Source organism: Arvicola amphibius, chromosome 9 (assembly GCF_903992535.2).
Source record: "Arvicola amphibius chromosome 9, mArvAmp1.2, whole genome shotgun sequence".
NCBI lineage: Eukaryota > Metazoa > Chordata > Mammalia > Rodentia > Cricetidae > Arvicola > Arvicola amphibius.
The window spans coordinates 123,207,819-123,223,803 of NC_052055.2; the positions used below are offsets into that span (position 1 = coordinate 123,207,819).

Sequence of the window (15,985 nt, forward strand, 5' to 3'; positions counted from 1 at the left end):
CAGAGGTTAAGAGCACTGACTGCTCTTCCAGAGGTCCTGAGTTCAATTCTCAGCAACCACATGGTGGTTCACAACCATCTGTAATGAGATCTGGTGCCCTCTTCTGGAGTGCAGGCAGAACACTGTATACATAATAAATAAATCTAAAAAAAATGAAAAAGAAAGAAAAACAAAAAAGAAAGGAAAAAATATTACGTTGGCATCATTTCCTTATATAGATATTAAAATATAAAGAAAATGTTACCATATAGACTTCCATCAAGAGAAGAAAATAATGACATAAAACCTCCTTTAGGTATGTGGAGTCTGTGAAACCAAACCTCAATTCTCTAGGGACCCGGGCTCCTGACTTGAGTCTCCTTGCCACTCACCTGCTATAGACAGAGAGACAATTAATTAACACCCAGGAGTTCAGAATGGGGGAAGCTGGGTAGAAAGGGGAGGAGTTCCATGGAGCCAGGACCACAGGGCATCACCCGGTTGGGAACGGCCGACCCACTCCCATCGACTGCCAGCAGAGGGAGCACTGACTGGATGTCCCACACCGCTTCCATGACGTTGATCTCACACATGAGCTTCTTTGTCACCCAGTCTAGGGCAGCCACATGACCCCGACGACCTCCTAATGCCAGGTGTCTGTGGAGGTGAAGCAGTGTTGACTCAGGGGGCGCCCTGACCTGACGGGAATCATTCGGTCAGCCCCGCCCCAGCCCCTCCACAGACGGAGGAAGCAATGCAGTAACCAGACGCGCACGGCATAACTGAGGCGGGCACAGCTCCTGCAGCTGAGGAAACGCAGCCACACGAGGTCACGAGTCACAAGAGGGGCCAGGGGGATGGCTCAGTCAGGAAAGAGCTTGCCACGAAAGCACACAACCTGAGCCTAGATCCCGGCCACACGTGTAATCCCAGCGCCAGGGAGGCCACGGCAGACAGATCCTGCTGGACACAGTCCAGGCGGCCAACAAGCTCCAGGTTCAGTGAGGAACCCGCTCAGCAATAAGGTGGAGACGGTGAGCACCTGCCGCTCCCGTGGAGCACACTGGGTTCGGTTCCCAGCACCCACACAGCGGCTCACAGCTGTCAGTAACTCTAGTTCCAGGGGATCAGGCACCCTCTTCTGGCCTCTGTGGGCACCAGGCAGGCATGTGGTGCCAGACATACACACGGGCCAAACACTCATACACATAAAATAACATGAAAAATATTGAAAAACAGTGGAGGAAACATCAGAGATGATCTGGTGGCGAGGGTGACAGCGACGTGGGGAACTTGGAGAGACTTTCTATCTAACAGCAGACTCCAGTACAAACACCCAGCGCCGGGAGGGTGTGCGCCTCACCCTCTCAAGTTCCAACCCCGGCAGCCCCCACCCTGACCCCTGCTGTGACTGAAGCTCAGGGCCCTGTCAGCTTCAGAAGACTCCCTCCTCTTCAGCCCCCTTTACCCAGCAACAGCCGGGTCAGCCCTCGGGCTTCTCTGATTGGCTGACCCAGCCTCGCTGGTTTCCCCGGACTTTTCATCTGTGTAGTCAGGCTACAGGAAGCTACAGGAAGCTGGCCGGTGTGTGTGGGGGTCACCCGTCTCCAGTCTGTCTCAGCTCTTCATCACGGTCCTGTGATCACAGTCATCAGCGTAGATCCCCAACCCGTGCTCTGAGGGGAGAATGTTCCAGAGTAAAGCTGAGGTCCTGAGAGCCTCCTTCCTGACTTTCCTACTGAGCCTCCCAGGATCTGCGGACATCAAAGGTCAGGAGGATGGGGGATTGGGGTCATCAAAGGTCAGGAGGATGGGGTACTGGGGTCATCAAAGGTCAGGAGAATGGTGGGGGGCATAAGGTGGGAATAGACACTGTTAACCCTCTTTAGAATGGGAGATCTTGCAGGACTCATCCATCTCTCTCATGTCTCGCCTCTCCTCGTTCCCTTACATGAACGTTCACTTGGTTTCATCTGCTCTAGTAATCATGGAAACCAAGGCAGCTGGGCTGGAGAGAGGCTCGGTGGGCGGGGCTGGATAGGGGCTCAGTGGTTAACCCTGCGGGCTGCTCTTCCAGATGGTCTGGGTTCAGCTCCCAGCACCTACATGGCAGCTCACAACCATCTGTAACTCCAGTTCCAGGGGGACTGGTGTCCTCTTCTGGCCTCTGTAGGACCTGCACACATGTGCTGCACTTATATTTATGCAGGCAAATACTCAACATACATAAAATAAAAATGAACGGATAAGACAAAGCAGCCACAATCACCGTTTGCACCTCACAGAAACCATCTATAAAAATACTTTAGCCTTGGTGCACGCCTTTAATCCCAGCACTTGGGAGGCAGAGGCAGGCGGATCTCTGTGAGTTCGAGACCAGCCTGGTCTACAAGAGCTAGTTCCAGGACAGGCTCCAAAGCCGCAGAGAAACCCTGTCTCGAAAAACCAAAAAAAAAAAAAAAATCCTTTAGCCTTCCTCTGAGAGATGAAAAAACTGAAGCTAAAAAATTAAAACAGCTTCCAAAGCTGTCCCCTCAGTCAGGGGTCAAGGTTAAAGTCCACACACAACTCTAACGACACACTGGCTCTGAGCACAGGGACTTTATAGCTGAACCCAGCCCGGATCCCACAGCCCAGATCCTCAAAGCCCACTTTGTGTGGCTGCCTTTAGGAGACTCGCAGGTGTGGAGGCCGAGTGCGGAACCGAGCAGAACATTCCTCCCTGCCTCCCAGGGTCTTCCCACCTTCCTAGGATCACTGGGGCAGTCGGTGCCTTCTTCTCTCAGGGGAGTAGTCTTGTGAGTCGGGTCCTCAGTGAGCCAGGAGGGTCTTCCTACACAGAGAGACGTGGAATTGACAACCACAAAGACCTGGCTAGAGATTATAAACCATGATGGGCTCTGTTGCTCCTGTTGGTTCCAGGAAGCACCAAGCCCATGCATAATGTCATCCAAAGATGCAGAGGAGGGGAGGGCTAGAATCCACAGCACAGGTCAGGTGTGGGGGTGCACCAGGTACTGTGGTGCTCCAGGTGTAGGGGTGCACCAGGTGTGGGGGTATGCCAGGTGTGGAAATGCACCAGGTGTGGAGGTGCACCAGGTGTGGAGGTGCAGCAGGTGTGGAGGTGCACCGGGTGTGGAGGCGCACCAGGTGTGGTGGTGCACCATGTGCAGAGGTGCACCAGGTGTGGAGGTGCACCAGGTGTGCAGGTGCACCAGGTGTGTAGATGCACCAGGTGTGGAGGTGCACCATGCGTTCAGGTGCACCAGGTGTGAAGGTGCACCATGTGTAGAGGTGCAGCAGGTGTGGAGGTGCACCAGGTGTGGAGGTACACCAGGTGTGTAGATGCACCAGGTGTGTAGATGCACCAGGTTTGAAGGTGCACCATGTGTAGAGGTGCAGCAGGTGTGGAGGTGCACCAGGTGTGGAGGTGCACCATGCGTACAGGTGCACCAGGTGTGGAGGTGCACCATGTGTAGAGGTGCAGCAGGTGTGGAGGTGCACCAGGTGTGGAGGTGCACCATGTGTGGAGGTGCACCATGTGTAGGCGCTGGGCAGTGGTGGCGCACACCTTTAATCCCAGCACTCGGGAGGCAGAGGCAGGTGGATCTCTGTGAGTTCGAGGCTATTCCCACCTGCTGGGGCCGGAGTTCTACAGGGAAGAGGCAGGGACGCCCAGCCCTCCCAACTCTTTCCCTGCTATTCCAAATCCACAATGCTCACATGCTTATCACACTGTTGCTAACGATAGCTTGTCTTGTGTTTGCTGTTTCTAACAAACTAATCAAGACTAAGAAACAAAAGATCAAACCACACAGGGATTTCAAATTCAACAACTTCTATAATCCCATTTAAAACAAAACCAAAAATGTTTAAAATTTTATTAAAAATAAAGTTTAAGGGGCTGGAGATATGGCTCAGAAGTTAAGAGCACTGGCTGCTCTTCCAGAGGTCCAGAGTTCAATTCCCAGCAACCACATGGTGGCTCACAACCATCTGAACTGAGATCTGGCGCCCTCCTCTGGTGTGCGGGCATACATCAAGGCAGAATGTTGTATACATAATAAATAAATAAATCTTTAAAAAAAAGTTTAAAACCATTGTCAAAATCCATCCCGTTAGTTTTAATGTGCTCAAGATAAAAAAAAAAAATAAAGTCATGATATCAGCACACACTGCAGGTGTGGACTTATGAACTGAAACAGAAACCTCAGCGACCATGAAGAGCCCTACAACTCAGTGGGCTTTCCCCTCAGCTTTCAATTTTCCGCCCGCCTGTCCCTCCATCCCCATCAGTTAAAACCTAATTTCACATCTGCAGTTCTAGAACTGAGAGCCGTGGGGAGAAGACAGTCTTTCTCCTAGTTTCGCATGGCTGTGTGACCTGATACAAGTTACCAACTCTCTCTGAGTTTCCTTGGTTACTTCTAGGGGAGTTGTAACATCCACATGAGTCAAAGACATAGCCTACTAGCAAATGCCTGGCACTTGGTGCTCAGTGAGTTCCCGGGACTCCTGCAGAATCACCGGGTTCTGCCTAGGATTAAGCAGGGAAGTCTCTCTAGCCTCCTCTCCTCCCCTGCGGCCCCTCCTCCCCTGCCTGCTGTTTTCTGTTGCTCCTTCTCCCCACATTTCCCTGTCGGCCTTTTCTGACTTTATGAATAAATCCAGCCATCCCCCTGCCTCAGCACCACACAATAGTTCTTACATTTGTCCATTCTTCTGCATCTTGTTTGAACAGCGGACCATGTAGCACTGTATGACATATTTGCACAGACGCAAACGCCGTCGGGTGACTGCATGTACGAGTTTGACAGCGATGTGCAGTTCTACGTGGATCTTGACAGGGAGGAGACGGTCTGGGGCCTGCCAGAGTTCAGCACGGTCTACGGCTTTGACGCCCAGGGGGCTCTGCCCTACATCTCCCGCCTGAAGAGCAACCTGAGAGCCTTGATCCAGAGACACAACATCACCCAGGTCCCCAGTGGTGAGGGTTCTCTCGCTTTTTCCTCTGCCACCCGGTGGGAAGGGTGGGAGGGACCAGGCCCATACTCAGAATGGGAGCCCCTAACTCCCTTTGCTGATCCTCTACTGTAAGTCGGGGACTGGTGTTGGAAGGAGTCTCCTAGCTCTTGCTCTGGACCCCAAAGGTGCTATGAATTTAGACTGCAGCAGAAGACACCCGGTGGGAACTCGGTGACTATCCAGAACTCACCAGGTCCTGTCTCTTCCCAGAGCCTCCCGAGGTGACCGTGTTCCCCAAGAACCCAGTGGAGCTGGGTCAGCCCAACGTCCTCATCTGCCACATCGATAGGTTCTTTCCTCCGGTGCTCAATGTCACATGGCTTCATAACGGGAAGCTGGTCACTGAAGGGACCTCTGAGACCATCTTTCTGCCCAGCACAGAACTCAGGTTTCACAAGTTCCACTACCTGACCTTTGTGCCCACGGCCGAGGACGTGTATGATTGCAGGGTGGAGCACTGGGGCCTGGACCAGCCGAGCCTCACTCACTGGGGTGAGCAGAACTCCCTCCCCCCTCACCGTTCCACCATGCCTCTGCTCCCGGGACCTCGCGGCCAGCAACCCACTGTGCTAACTGCATCTCCTCATTTTCCACAGAAATGCAGGAGCCACTCCAAGCTGCCGAGACCATGGAGACTGTGGTCTGTGCCCTGGGCCTGGTAGTGGGCCTGGTGGGCATCGTCATTGGCAGTGTGTTCATCGTAAGAGCTCTGCACTCGGGCCACGACCCCTGGATCCAAGGACCCCTGTGAGCAACTCTGGAGGTGGGAACGTTAGGGTGGAGTCAGGGAGTCTACACCTCTGTGCACAAAGGAGGGAACATTCACACTGATGAAGTAGACACAGATCTCTCGCCAGTGAGCAGGGTAGAGCTATGTGAGACATCACTGACAACCCTGAGAACCCAAGGCTCGGGCCCTGCCCTGAGCAACTGTGCTTGCAGCCCGGTGTTATCAGTCCTCCATGTGAGGGGTGCTAATGCCACTGCGGTTTGATGCTTGAGAGATGCTTACGGCGGCATCTCTGTGCACAAGAGCTTTAAGCACCTTCGCCAAGGCCACACGGGCTTTCTGTAACTTCCTCACTGCCCTGCCTTTCATGAAGAGACCAAGTTCAACCAAGGTCTAGTCCGTCCTGCGCATGCGCGTGCTTAGGCACGTTGTGATGGCTGACGCACAGTTTCCTGTCTCTACTTGGACCCACTGCTGGCAAAAACTCACATAAAAATTCCCTTCTGGGCTTCTATTTATCAAAACCTTTATATTTCAAATTCTTAGTTTTTAAATTCTCCCGCTGGATAACGATCTCTCCACGATGATGGCGCCTCTCACTCACCTTTGAATTCTCGTTCTTCACTCTGGACCTCTGGGCCAAGGTTAAGGACCCCCTCCACAGAGGTCCCACGGACTTCAGGGCACCCCTTTTCTGACTCCACGTTCATTCGCTCCTCTGTTCCTTTACTCTCAGGTCTAGCCTCTTCCCCCACACCATATGTAAACATGCTAACGTATTTAGTGAGTTTCCCATTACCTATAGTTACTGCGTGCAATGTGTGTCAGTATTCACCGTTCCTGTGACTTTAGGGAGCTCAGATAGCATCGCCCTGAACGTCTAATTTGAACCTCTGGTTTGTTCTGCTCTCACCACCCACCTGTCTCTACACCTCTGGGATACCTGGGCTGTGTTTGATTATCTCTTAATATTCGCACACAGACCTGCATCTCTGGGATTCATGGACCCTAGGAAGCAGTTGCAGGGAGCTGGGCATGTGGCCCCTTCCCTTGGCTGTGTGCTGCCCGTCCATTGCCACTGCTATGTCTATGTTGGTTCCCAGTCTCCTGAAGTGTCTATAGCCACGTCCCCATCCTTGCTTTTACATGATCATTAGCAGCTCTGTTCACGTTCCTTTAATTACTTCTAATTGTGACCATCCTCGCTTGTGGCTTCTCTGGGCTCCATTGTTCTTGTTCTGGTAGTTTCTGGCTTGCATCCTTTGCCCATTTTTTTTTTGGAATCAGTGCTTCTGGAAGCTGAGGACTGGGGTTTCCCCCGCCATCTTGCTGGTGTCATTGCCCAGTAGGGCTTCATTTCACTCTGATGGCTCCCTGCAAGGCGTGAGGTTTTCTGTGCTGCTGACTCTGTGCCGCAGAGGCTCCGGGGAAGACAGGTTCCCCATAGGGGGGAGACATGAGCTAAGGCTGTCCTGTCATCAGCCAGCGCCCCCCCCCACATCCTGCTGCCTCCTGCATAGACTTCCTATGGGCATCGAGCCCCTCTGTACACCCTGAGTCTCTGTGTAGTCCCTCAGACCCGAGCTCTCTTTGGACTTTTATAATTTTACATGGAATATGAAGGGAGGAGGCTGGGACCTCTCCTAGCTTATAGTTTTATGATGAGAAGCCTGTCTGTCCCTTCCTTCCTTTTTTCCTTCCTCCCTTCCTCCTTTTTTTTTTTTTTTTTTTTTTTGGTTTTTCGAGACAGGGTTTCTCTGTGGCTTTGGAGCCTGTCCTGGAACTAGCTCTTGTAGACCAGGCTGGTCTCGAACTCACAGAGATCCGCCTGCCTCTGCCTCCCGAGTGCTGGGATTAAAGGCGTGCGCCACCACCGCCAGGCTCCTCCCTTCCTCCTTACACTGGGATCAAAGCCCTGTACCTCCACGCCAGGCTAGGAGCCCCTTCTTCACGATTTTTATCTGTAGAGGTTAGCACATATCTTGGCATTTAGTAATTCCTCCATAAGTATCTGTTGATCTTCTGGAAATAGCATTTAATCCACCACTGATTTGTCCAGAGCCTCAGTTGTCAAAGGCTAGGAGCGGGCTACAGGCTGTACGAGGATAAGGATGCTCTGTGGCCCCATCATTAGGAGACAGCCTCATAACTGCCAGCGTGATAGAAAAGGACATCACACAAACATGAGCAAGGCTACAGTGAAGCCTTGTGGAAAGCAGGGCTGAGGAACTGGGCCAGGGAGCCATAGGGAAAGAGAAGGGGGAGGCAGGTGGGATCCCAGACTCCCTCCTGAACCTGAGGTTGACGGTGACTGTGTCTCGCTGCAGGTGATGACTTTCTAAAAAGAACACAGCCTTGGGAAGCTGCCCTGAACTTGTCTCTGCCTCCGTCCTCAGTTGTGATGTAGGCCCAGCTGTCCTGGAACTCTCTATGTCCCCAGCTGGTTTTGAACTCTCAGAGGTCTTTGCCTCTCTGAATGACTTGCTGACCTTAAAGTGCTATGTATGCCCTTAGTATCGCTGTCAGCAAAGCAAAGGCAGCAAGAAGGAGTTGCTGTGATTCTCATCAGATTGGACTCTCTTCCCTGGCCTCCACAGCTCTGGCCTGGACTCCTTTCCCTGGCCTCCACAACTCCGGCCTGGACTCCCTTCCCTGGGCTCCACAGCTCCGGCCTGGACTCCCTTCCCTGGCCTCCACAGCTCTGGCCTGGACTCCTTTCCCTGGCCTCCACAACTCCGGCCTAGACTCCCTTCCCTGGGCTCCACAGCTCCGGCCTGGACTCCCTTCCCTGGGCTCCACAGCTCTGGATTCCTGCATGATCACTTTGCTGTCTCCTTCCAGAGAATTCCTAAGAACAACTTTTTCTGTTTCTGAACTGGGAGACTCAGCCTTGCTGGATGGAACAGGCCACTTATGACAAATGTCTCCTAACAGTGTGGCTTCAAATGACGCCATGGGAGCAGTTACCAAGGGTTCTGTCCTCGCTTTGGGGGAGAGTTTCAGAGTTTGGATTGTTCCTGGAGAGGGGACAACAGTGAACTGGGATGAATATTCATTTGGATGTAGTTTGAGGACTACAGTGTTTGCCGGCATTGTTTGAGCCCCTGAGGGAAGAGATTGGCCCTGCCTCTTGTTTGACTGTAATAAAATGCCTTTTGGTAAATTTTCGCTTCTTCTAATACATTAGTTAAAATTAAGATGGTATCTCATGGGTACTTACAAACTCTAGCATTTTTACTTCTAACTGGACATGGAAATAAGAAGAATCCACACTCATTCTGTGGGTGCTGGGAACTAAACCTGAGTCCTCTGCAAGAACAGCCGGTGCTCTTAATCTCTGGGCCATCTCTCTAGACCCTGATGTGGGACCTTTGATACAAACTGATTTCAGTAACACATAGCTGTACCTCTCTGAGTGTGATGAGGTATTTTGTTTGTGTGTACAATGTATCGTGCTGAATCAGTAAACTGTCACCATCATCACGATCATCTGTCAATTCTCTCTGTCGGAAATGTTCAAATCCTCCTCCACCAGCTGTTCTGAGACAGTCAATTGTGGTCAGCCGGCTAGCCATCCTCTTCACAGACCCTCTCTCTCCCCAGCCACTGATGCCATCACTGATTGGCCATTCTCTCTCTCTCTCCCCATCCCCTGATGCCATCTCTGTTTGGCCATCCTCTCTCTCTCTCTCTTCTCAGCCCCTGATGCCATCACTGATTGGCCATCCTCTCTTCCCATCCCCTGATGCCATCTCTGATTGGCCATCCTCTCTCCCCCAGCCCCTGACACCTTCACTGATTGGCCATCCTCTCTCCTCAGCCCCTGACGCCATCATTTGGTATGGGAAGTCCTTCTGTCTATGTGTTGCTTTTATTGGTTAATGAATAAAGAAGCTGTTTTTGGCCAGTGGCTTAGCAGAGCACAGCCAGGCTGGAAGAGATATACAGAGAGAGTAGGCTGAGTCGCGGAGACACCCTGGAGCCGCCAGAGGGGAAAGATGCGAGCCGCTAGCCATAAACTTGTCAGTAGGCCACAGCCATGTGGTAATATATAAAATAATAGAAATGGGTTAACCAAAAATATAGGAGCTAGCTAGAAATACGCTTAAGTGATTGGCCAAGCAGTGATTTAAATAATACAGTTTCTGAGTGGTTACCCCGAGTCTGGGCAGCCGGGAACAAACACAATCACTGGTTAGACATCTCTTTCCAGACTCTCTCTCTCTCCAGACACCATCATGGTTCTGCTCTCCCCGTCCACAGCATCAATCCAGTGTCCACGTGTGAGGACTCGTGTCTTCCCGTATCACACTTGCTCATCCACGTGCCTCATATGGATTTCAGTTGTTACTTACGGCTGTGTGATATTCCATTGTGCATACACCACATTGCATCCGGTGGACACTTACGTTGCAGTCTTTGTCTACATATGGTGTGTGTATACATGTGTGTTTGTGGTGTGTTTCATGTGTGTGTGTTTGTGGGTGGACGTGTGTGTGATGTGTGTGCACAAGTGTGCTCATGCGTGTGGAGGCCAGAGATATCTTCTCGTTCATGTTCCATCTCATTTCTTTCATTTTAAAGATAATTTCTATCTATTTACTAATGATAATTTTTATTTATTTATTTATTTATTTATTTATTTATTTATTTTTATGTTATGTGCTTTGGCATTTTGCCTGCATGTATGCCTGTGTGAGGGTCTCAGGACCCTAAAAATGAAGTCACAGGCATTCGTAAGCTGCCATGTGAATGCTGGGAATTGAAACCGAGTCCTCTGTAAGGGCAGCTAGTGCTCTTAGCCACTGAGCCCGATTTATTTTATTTTTAATTACGTGTGTGTGTGTGTGTGTGTGTGTGTGTGTGTGTGCGCACGCACACACTTGTGTCTCTGAGTGTCAATGTGTGCTCTCAGGTGCCCACTGAGACTAGAGGTGTTGGGTCCCCCGGAGCTGTAGTTATGTGTGTGGTGAGCCGTCTCGTGTGTTTGCTGGTATACAAACTCTGGTTCTCCAATAGAGCAAGGCGTTCTCTCACCTGCTGAGCCATTTCCCAGCCTACCTCTGTGTACTGCTGGCTTTCTGTGTCAGCTTGGCGCAAGCTAGAGTCATCAGAGGAAGGAGCCTCCGCTGAGGAAATGTCTCCGTGAGATCCAGCTGGTAGGCATTTTCTCGGTTAGTGATCAGTGTGGGAGGGCCCAGTGCATGGTGGGAGGTGCCATCCCTGGGCTGCTGGTCCAGGGTTCTATAGGAAAGCAGGCTGAGCAAGCCATGGGGAGCAAGCCGGTAAGCAGCACCCTCCATGGCCTCTGCATCAGCTCCTGCCTCCAGGTCCCTGCCCTGTGTGAGTTCCTGCCCTGACTTCCTTCAGTGCTGAACAGCAATGTTGAAGTGTGAGCCTAATAAACCCTTTCCTCCCCAACTTGCTTTCTGGTCAAGGTGTTTCATCGCGGCAACAGAAGCCCTGCCTAAGACTCCACCTTACTTTTTGAGATGGGGCCTCTCACGGAACCTGGAGCTGACCTGTGTGACTAGACTATGGTCAACAAATGTCATGGATCTGCCAGGCTCTGTCTTCCCAGGGACATGTTACAGACACGCTCCACCATGTCTGGGTGTTTATGTGTCCTGGATTCCAGACTCAGGTCTTCATGCCCGTGTGGCAAACTCTGCCCACAGAGGCACCTGCCCAGACCCAGAAATGTGAGTTTGTTACAAACCCCACGGGTGACTCTTTGGAACTGAAAACCCAGGAGACTTCTCAGATGCGACCAAGCTTGACAATCATTTATTTCAGCATCTTTGGCAAAGACTTTCAAAAGTTTGATGAGAGTTCTCTTTATCTGGATAGATGGCTATCCGTTTTTATTTCCTTTCTCTTTTTGAGACAGGTCTACGTAGCCCTGGCTGGCCTGGAACACACTTTGTGGAGTAGGCTGGCTTCAGACTCACAGAGATCCACCTGCCTCTGTCTCCAGAGTCCTAGGCCCGACATCTCTTTATTTTCTGTATTGACTGAGTCCCTTTCAGCGCCAGCCACTGGCACAACCCATGAAAAGGAAAAGCCAGGGGCGTGAGCACACCTGCCCGCCTCTGGCCTGCTGTGGAGTAGAGCATTTATTTAACTATGTAAAGATGTGTTGTCGGTTCACCTTGCCTGCCTAAAGCATCTGATTGGCCTAATAAGTAGGCATAGGAGGGATAGGTGGGGCTGGCAGGTGGAAGGAAAGGCGAGCCAGTCAGCCAGCTGGGGGCCAGCCAGACACAGAGGAAGCAGGAAAGCTGGACGGATGAGGTAAATGAGCCCTGAGGCAGCACCGATGAAGAGAAACAAGCCTAAGCTAAGACCGAGCATTCGTAATTAGTAGTAAATCTCTTTGTCATGATTTGGGGGCTTGCCAGCATGAAAGAGGGTGCTTAGGGACCAGAAGGGACAAAAGGAGACCATCTGCGCCCTCTGCCCGCCTCCCATCGGTTGTGGGAACTGCCTGTAGCTTTTCTTCAAGAAAGCAGCTCCAACCGTTGCACATCCTTCCTTACAGGATAAAATAAATATTTTTGAAAATGTTTTACAGATTTAAAGGGTTTTTATTCTAGAGATTTCCCTTTAAAGTTCCTTCATGCGTTTTATTTCTTATTTTTAACCACAAATTTGTCTCAAGGGATGTACATGGAAAATCAGGTTCTTTCTATCAGAGATCACACAGAAGCTTTGTCCCCAGCATAGCTGATTGGTGCTCTGAGACCTCCCTGCTCCTTCCTGAAGTCCCTTCTTGAGGGATGAAGTGGCAGGTGACCCATGGCCTCCACCGTCCTCCACCTTGTCACCCAGACTCTGCTTCTCTACCCAGCAACAAACTTGTTAACTCAGAGAACTGCTCTGATTGGCTGCTTACAGCAAGGGTCTTCCCCTAACCTAGATCTGTTTCTCTTTACCTCCATCTTGCTCCCTGGCTTCCCAAACAGAGGTTGTTAAAGTGCCCCACCCCCTCAGCAATGTTCCTCCGTGTGGAGCTGGTCCTGGCATTCCACACCCTGATAAGCTTCCTGAGTCCCCAGGAAGTATGGGCCATCAAGGGTAAGTGCTGGGGACACCTGGGGGTGGGAGGAGACTTAGCGAGACAGCACAGGGAAGAGTGTCTCCCCGTCTCTGGTCTATGGGCAACTCCCTCCAGCTGTGGACAAACCCCAGCCACTCTGGCACATCCACTCTGGAACCAGCTCCGGCTGCGCCAGGGTCTCCTCTGGGCTCCCTTTATCTTCAGAGTCCTCCCCGTCCCTTCCTCTTTTCTGAGACCCATGCCCTCACCCGCCTCACTGCTCAGCACCCTGGCACCTCTGCCACTTCCTGGCTCACACACGTCTTGCCCAGCGTCAGTGCGGCATTCTCCTCTGTTTATGTGTGAGCCCCTGGCTCCTCCACTTGACATCATGTGGGCACAGGACAGCCCCTCACACTCACCTAACCACTGTAGAGCTCTAAAGGCGCCGAAGTGTGGCCCTGGATATCCAGGGAGTGTTCTGCCGTGAGGTGAGACCCATTCTGTCATCTCTGGGACGTGAACTTTGAACTCCTGATTTTTTTTGAACTTTTTATTGATTTTTATCAAGCTCTACATTTTTCTCTGCTGCTCTCCCTTTGTCCCCCGTCCCCTCCTCTCCCAAGGTCCCCATGCTCCCAATTTACTCAGGAGATCTTGTCTTTTTCTACTTCCCATGTAGATTAGATCCATGTATTTTTTTTAAAGAAGAGACAGGTTTTCTCTGTGAACCCCTGACTGTCCTGGAACTCGCTCTATAGAGCAGGCTGCCCTCAAACTCAGAGATCCTCCTGCCTCTGCCTCCCAAGTGTGGAATTAAAGGTGCGCACCACCACTGCTGCCTTGAACTCCTGACTTTATATCCAGTGTATCCTATGATGCTTTGGGCTCTTCTCTCTCCCTCTCCACCTCCAAGTGTTTACGAGACGGTTCCATTGAGCTATGTAGCCCAGGCTGGTCTTTCCACCCTTGAGTGCTGGGGTTGCAGGACCGCGTCACCATGCCTGGCTTATGGAGAAGCTGTCACCCCAGTCTCTGGGCCATAGATCTTAGTTCATGCCCCTGTGTGTTACTGTACCTCATCCACGTCTATACTGACTGTCTTTGCCAAACGCTCCCCTTCAGTGCTTCCCCTTATTCACCCCAATTTCACCACCTTACACCCAAGACCCTGACAGCGCAGCTGGGCTACAGCTACAACAAATGATGGAGACCCGGGAACTGCGACACCATATCAGTGGGCACCCCTCCTTCCCAGCCTGCTTTGCTAGCTCTGTCCTCGCACGCTCTGGTCACACACCCTCTGTCTTCTCCTTGCTGTGTCTCTGCAACCTCTCAAGAGTCTGCTCTGGCATAACAGGACTGTCCCGACACACAGCCCCAGACGAGGCCAGGCTGAGAGTCAGCAGGTCCCACACCTCAGTCAGACCTGCTTCTCTTCCCCTACCCTGCCCTCACTCAACACAGCTGACCACATGGGCTCCTATGGACCTGCCTTCTACCAGTCTTATGATGCTTCTGGACAGTTCACACATGAATTGATGGGAACAAATTTTTTCTGTGGACCTGAAGAACAGGGAGGGTCGTGTGGCGTCTGCCTGAGTTTGGGGCCTCCCTTACTCGAACTTCCAAAATGGGTTGGCCAGCATCGCCATGATCAGAGCTCATCTGGACATCTTGGTGGAACGCTCCCAACCGAACCAGAGCCATCAGTGTACCTGGCCTTCCCTCTGCCCCACCTAACCAGGCAGTGTCTTCCTGTCCCCTCCTGTCCCAGTAGGCACCACCCCAGAGCGCCCCTGCGGGTGACCACATGGGAGGAAGTGTCCCTCACTCTTGGCCCTAGTAAGGCCCAGCTGTAAGGGGTGGAGCTCCGGGATTCAGGATCCCATTCCTCCTAGAGCCTCCCAGGGTGACCGTACTCCCCAAGTCTCCCGTGGAGCTGGGAAAGCCCAACGTCCTCATCTGCGTCGTGAATGATATCTTCCCACCTGTGATCAATGTCACCTGGCTGCGCAACAGCCAGCCCGTCACTGAGGGAGTGACCAGACCCAGCTTTCTACGCCCAGCCTAACCACAGGTTCCGGAAGTTCCACTACCTGACCTTCGTGCCCTCGGCAGAGGATGTGTACGACTGCAGGGTGGAGCATTGGGGCCTGGACCAGCCACTCCTCCAGCACTGGGGTACGGAGTCCCACATCATCGCCTGTGCATGTCCATGTCTCCTCTACCCTGGATCCCTTCCTGTGTCCTCTGACCCTCGCTTCCTCTCCCAGAGCCCCAGGTGCTTACCCCACCACCAGAAACCACCGAGACCCTGGTCTGTTACCTGGGCCTGGCCGTCGGCTTTGTGGGCTTCCTTCTGGGCACGGTTCTCATCGTCACAGGCATGTGCCTGCCCAGTGCCCGCAGGTGCAGAAGCCCAGGGAGTCTGGGGGTGAAGGGAGGAGGGCACATGTGTGTCGGGGAGGGGAAATCAGAGATCTGTGAGAAGCAGAGGGAAGAGGAAAGGAGGGGAAAGAAAGGAAGGGGAGGGGAAAGGAAGGGGAGAGGAAATAAAGAAGCAGGGGTTTGGCCGAGTGGAGGAATGAATGTGGCAGGCCTTGGTTTTTGCTACTTTAGGTAACTATTCCTCCCAGAAGAACCTGTGAGAAATGCCCTGTGGCTTCCTGGCAAGCTTCTGGAAGCTTCTGTGTGCTCAGCTCCAGCCTGCTACAGTGTGGACCCCTGGTGGCATCAACCTCTGTTCTATAGGTCCCTCATTTACTGGCTCCCAGACTCCCAGTAGAACTTGTGGGGCCCCATCTGCCGCCCTCCTTCCCAAGTGCACTCACTGTTCCCGATTCATCCAAGCCTCTGGCAGCCACACTAAATTCTCTTAACGGTGTTTGCTGTTTGTCCTTTGTATGGGATCTGGGGCAATACTTACAGCTGAGGGATGTCGAGCACAGAGAGGAGCTCTGGGTGGTGACCACCCAGCATGGCGTTCACATTGGCTAACGCCGGCTCAGCTGTGCCTCGTTTGGCCCATATTTTGTCAGTGGGTTATTTCACCCAGGGGGCTTCATGAAATTCATCTCCTGAGCTCAGACTTCAAGGAAAAGGATACAGAGTATCAGGGATTCTGCTCCTACAGGAATGCCCCTCCCTTTTGGACATTCCCCTGTGAATGGCAAACAGTTGCCTAAGACTTAGGAGGGCTACTTCCTTAG

At 52.1% G+C, this 15,985-nt stretch overlaps 2 protein-coding genes across 4 annotated transcripts; both read left to right on the forward strand.

Annotated features, from left to right (window-relative positions):
• The first annotated feature begins 1,547 nt into the window (after positions 1-1,547).
• LOC119823089 (RLA class II histocompatibility antigen, DP alpha-1 chain) lies at positions 1,548-8,897 on the forward strand. Of its 3 annotated transcripts, none has more exons than XM_038342876.1 (5): positions 1,548-1,748; positions 4,721-4,966; positions 5,215-5,496; positions 5,601-5,767; positions 8,062-8,897. In XM_038342876.1, exons 1-4 carry the CDS (start codon positions 1,667-1,669, stop codon positions 5,753-5,755), a joined length of 765 nt encoding a protein of 254 aa, XP_038198804.1. In that variant the 5' UTR covers positions 1,548-1,666; the 3' UTR covers positions 5,756-5,767; positions 8,062-8,897. The 3 variants fall into 3 exon arrangements, with proteins under 3 accessions (XP_038198804.1, XP_038198805.1, XP_038198806.1); XM_038342877.1 differs by having other exon boundaries at positions 5,601-5,751; XM_038342878.1 differs by having other exon boundaries at positions 5,215-5,392.
• A 3,747-nt stretch (positions 8,898-12,644) lies between these two features.
• Positions 12,645-15,626, forward strand: LOC119823381 (HLA class II histocompatibility antigen, DO alpha chain). Its single transcript, XM_038343358.1, is given in 9 exon segments — positions 12,645-12,811; positions 14,241-14,313; positions 14,315-14,354; positions 14,356-14,380; positions 14,383-14,487; positions 14,675-14,829; positions 14,831-14,957; positions 15,050-15,185; positions 15,396-15,626. Coding segments are annotated over 9 exon segments (747 nt in total). The 5' UTR covers positions 12,645-12,729; the 3' UTR covers positions 15,400-15,626.
• The last annotated feature ends 359 nt before the right edge of the window (positions 15,627-15,985 follow it).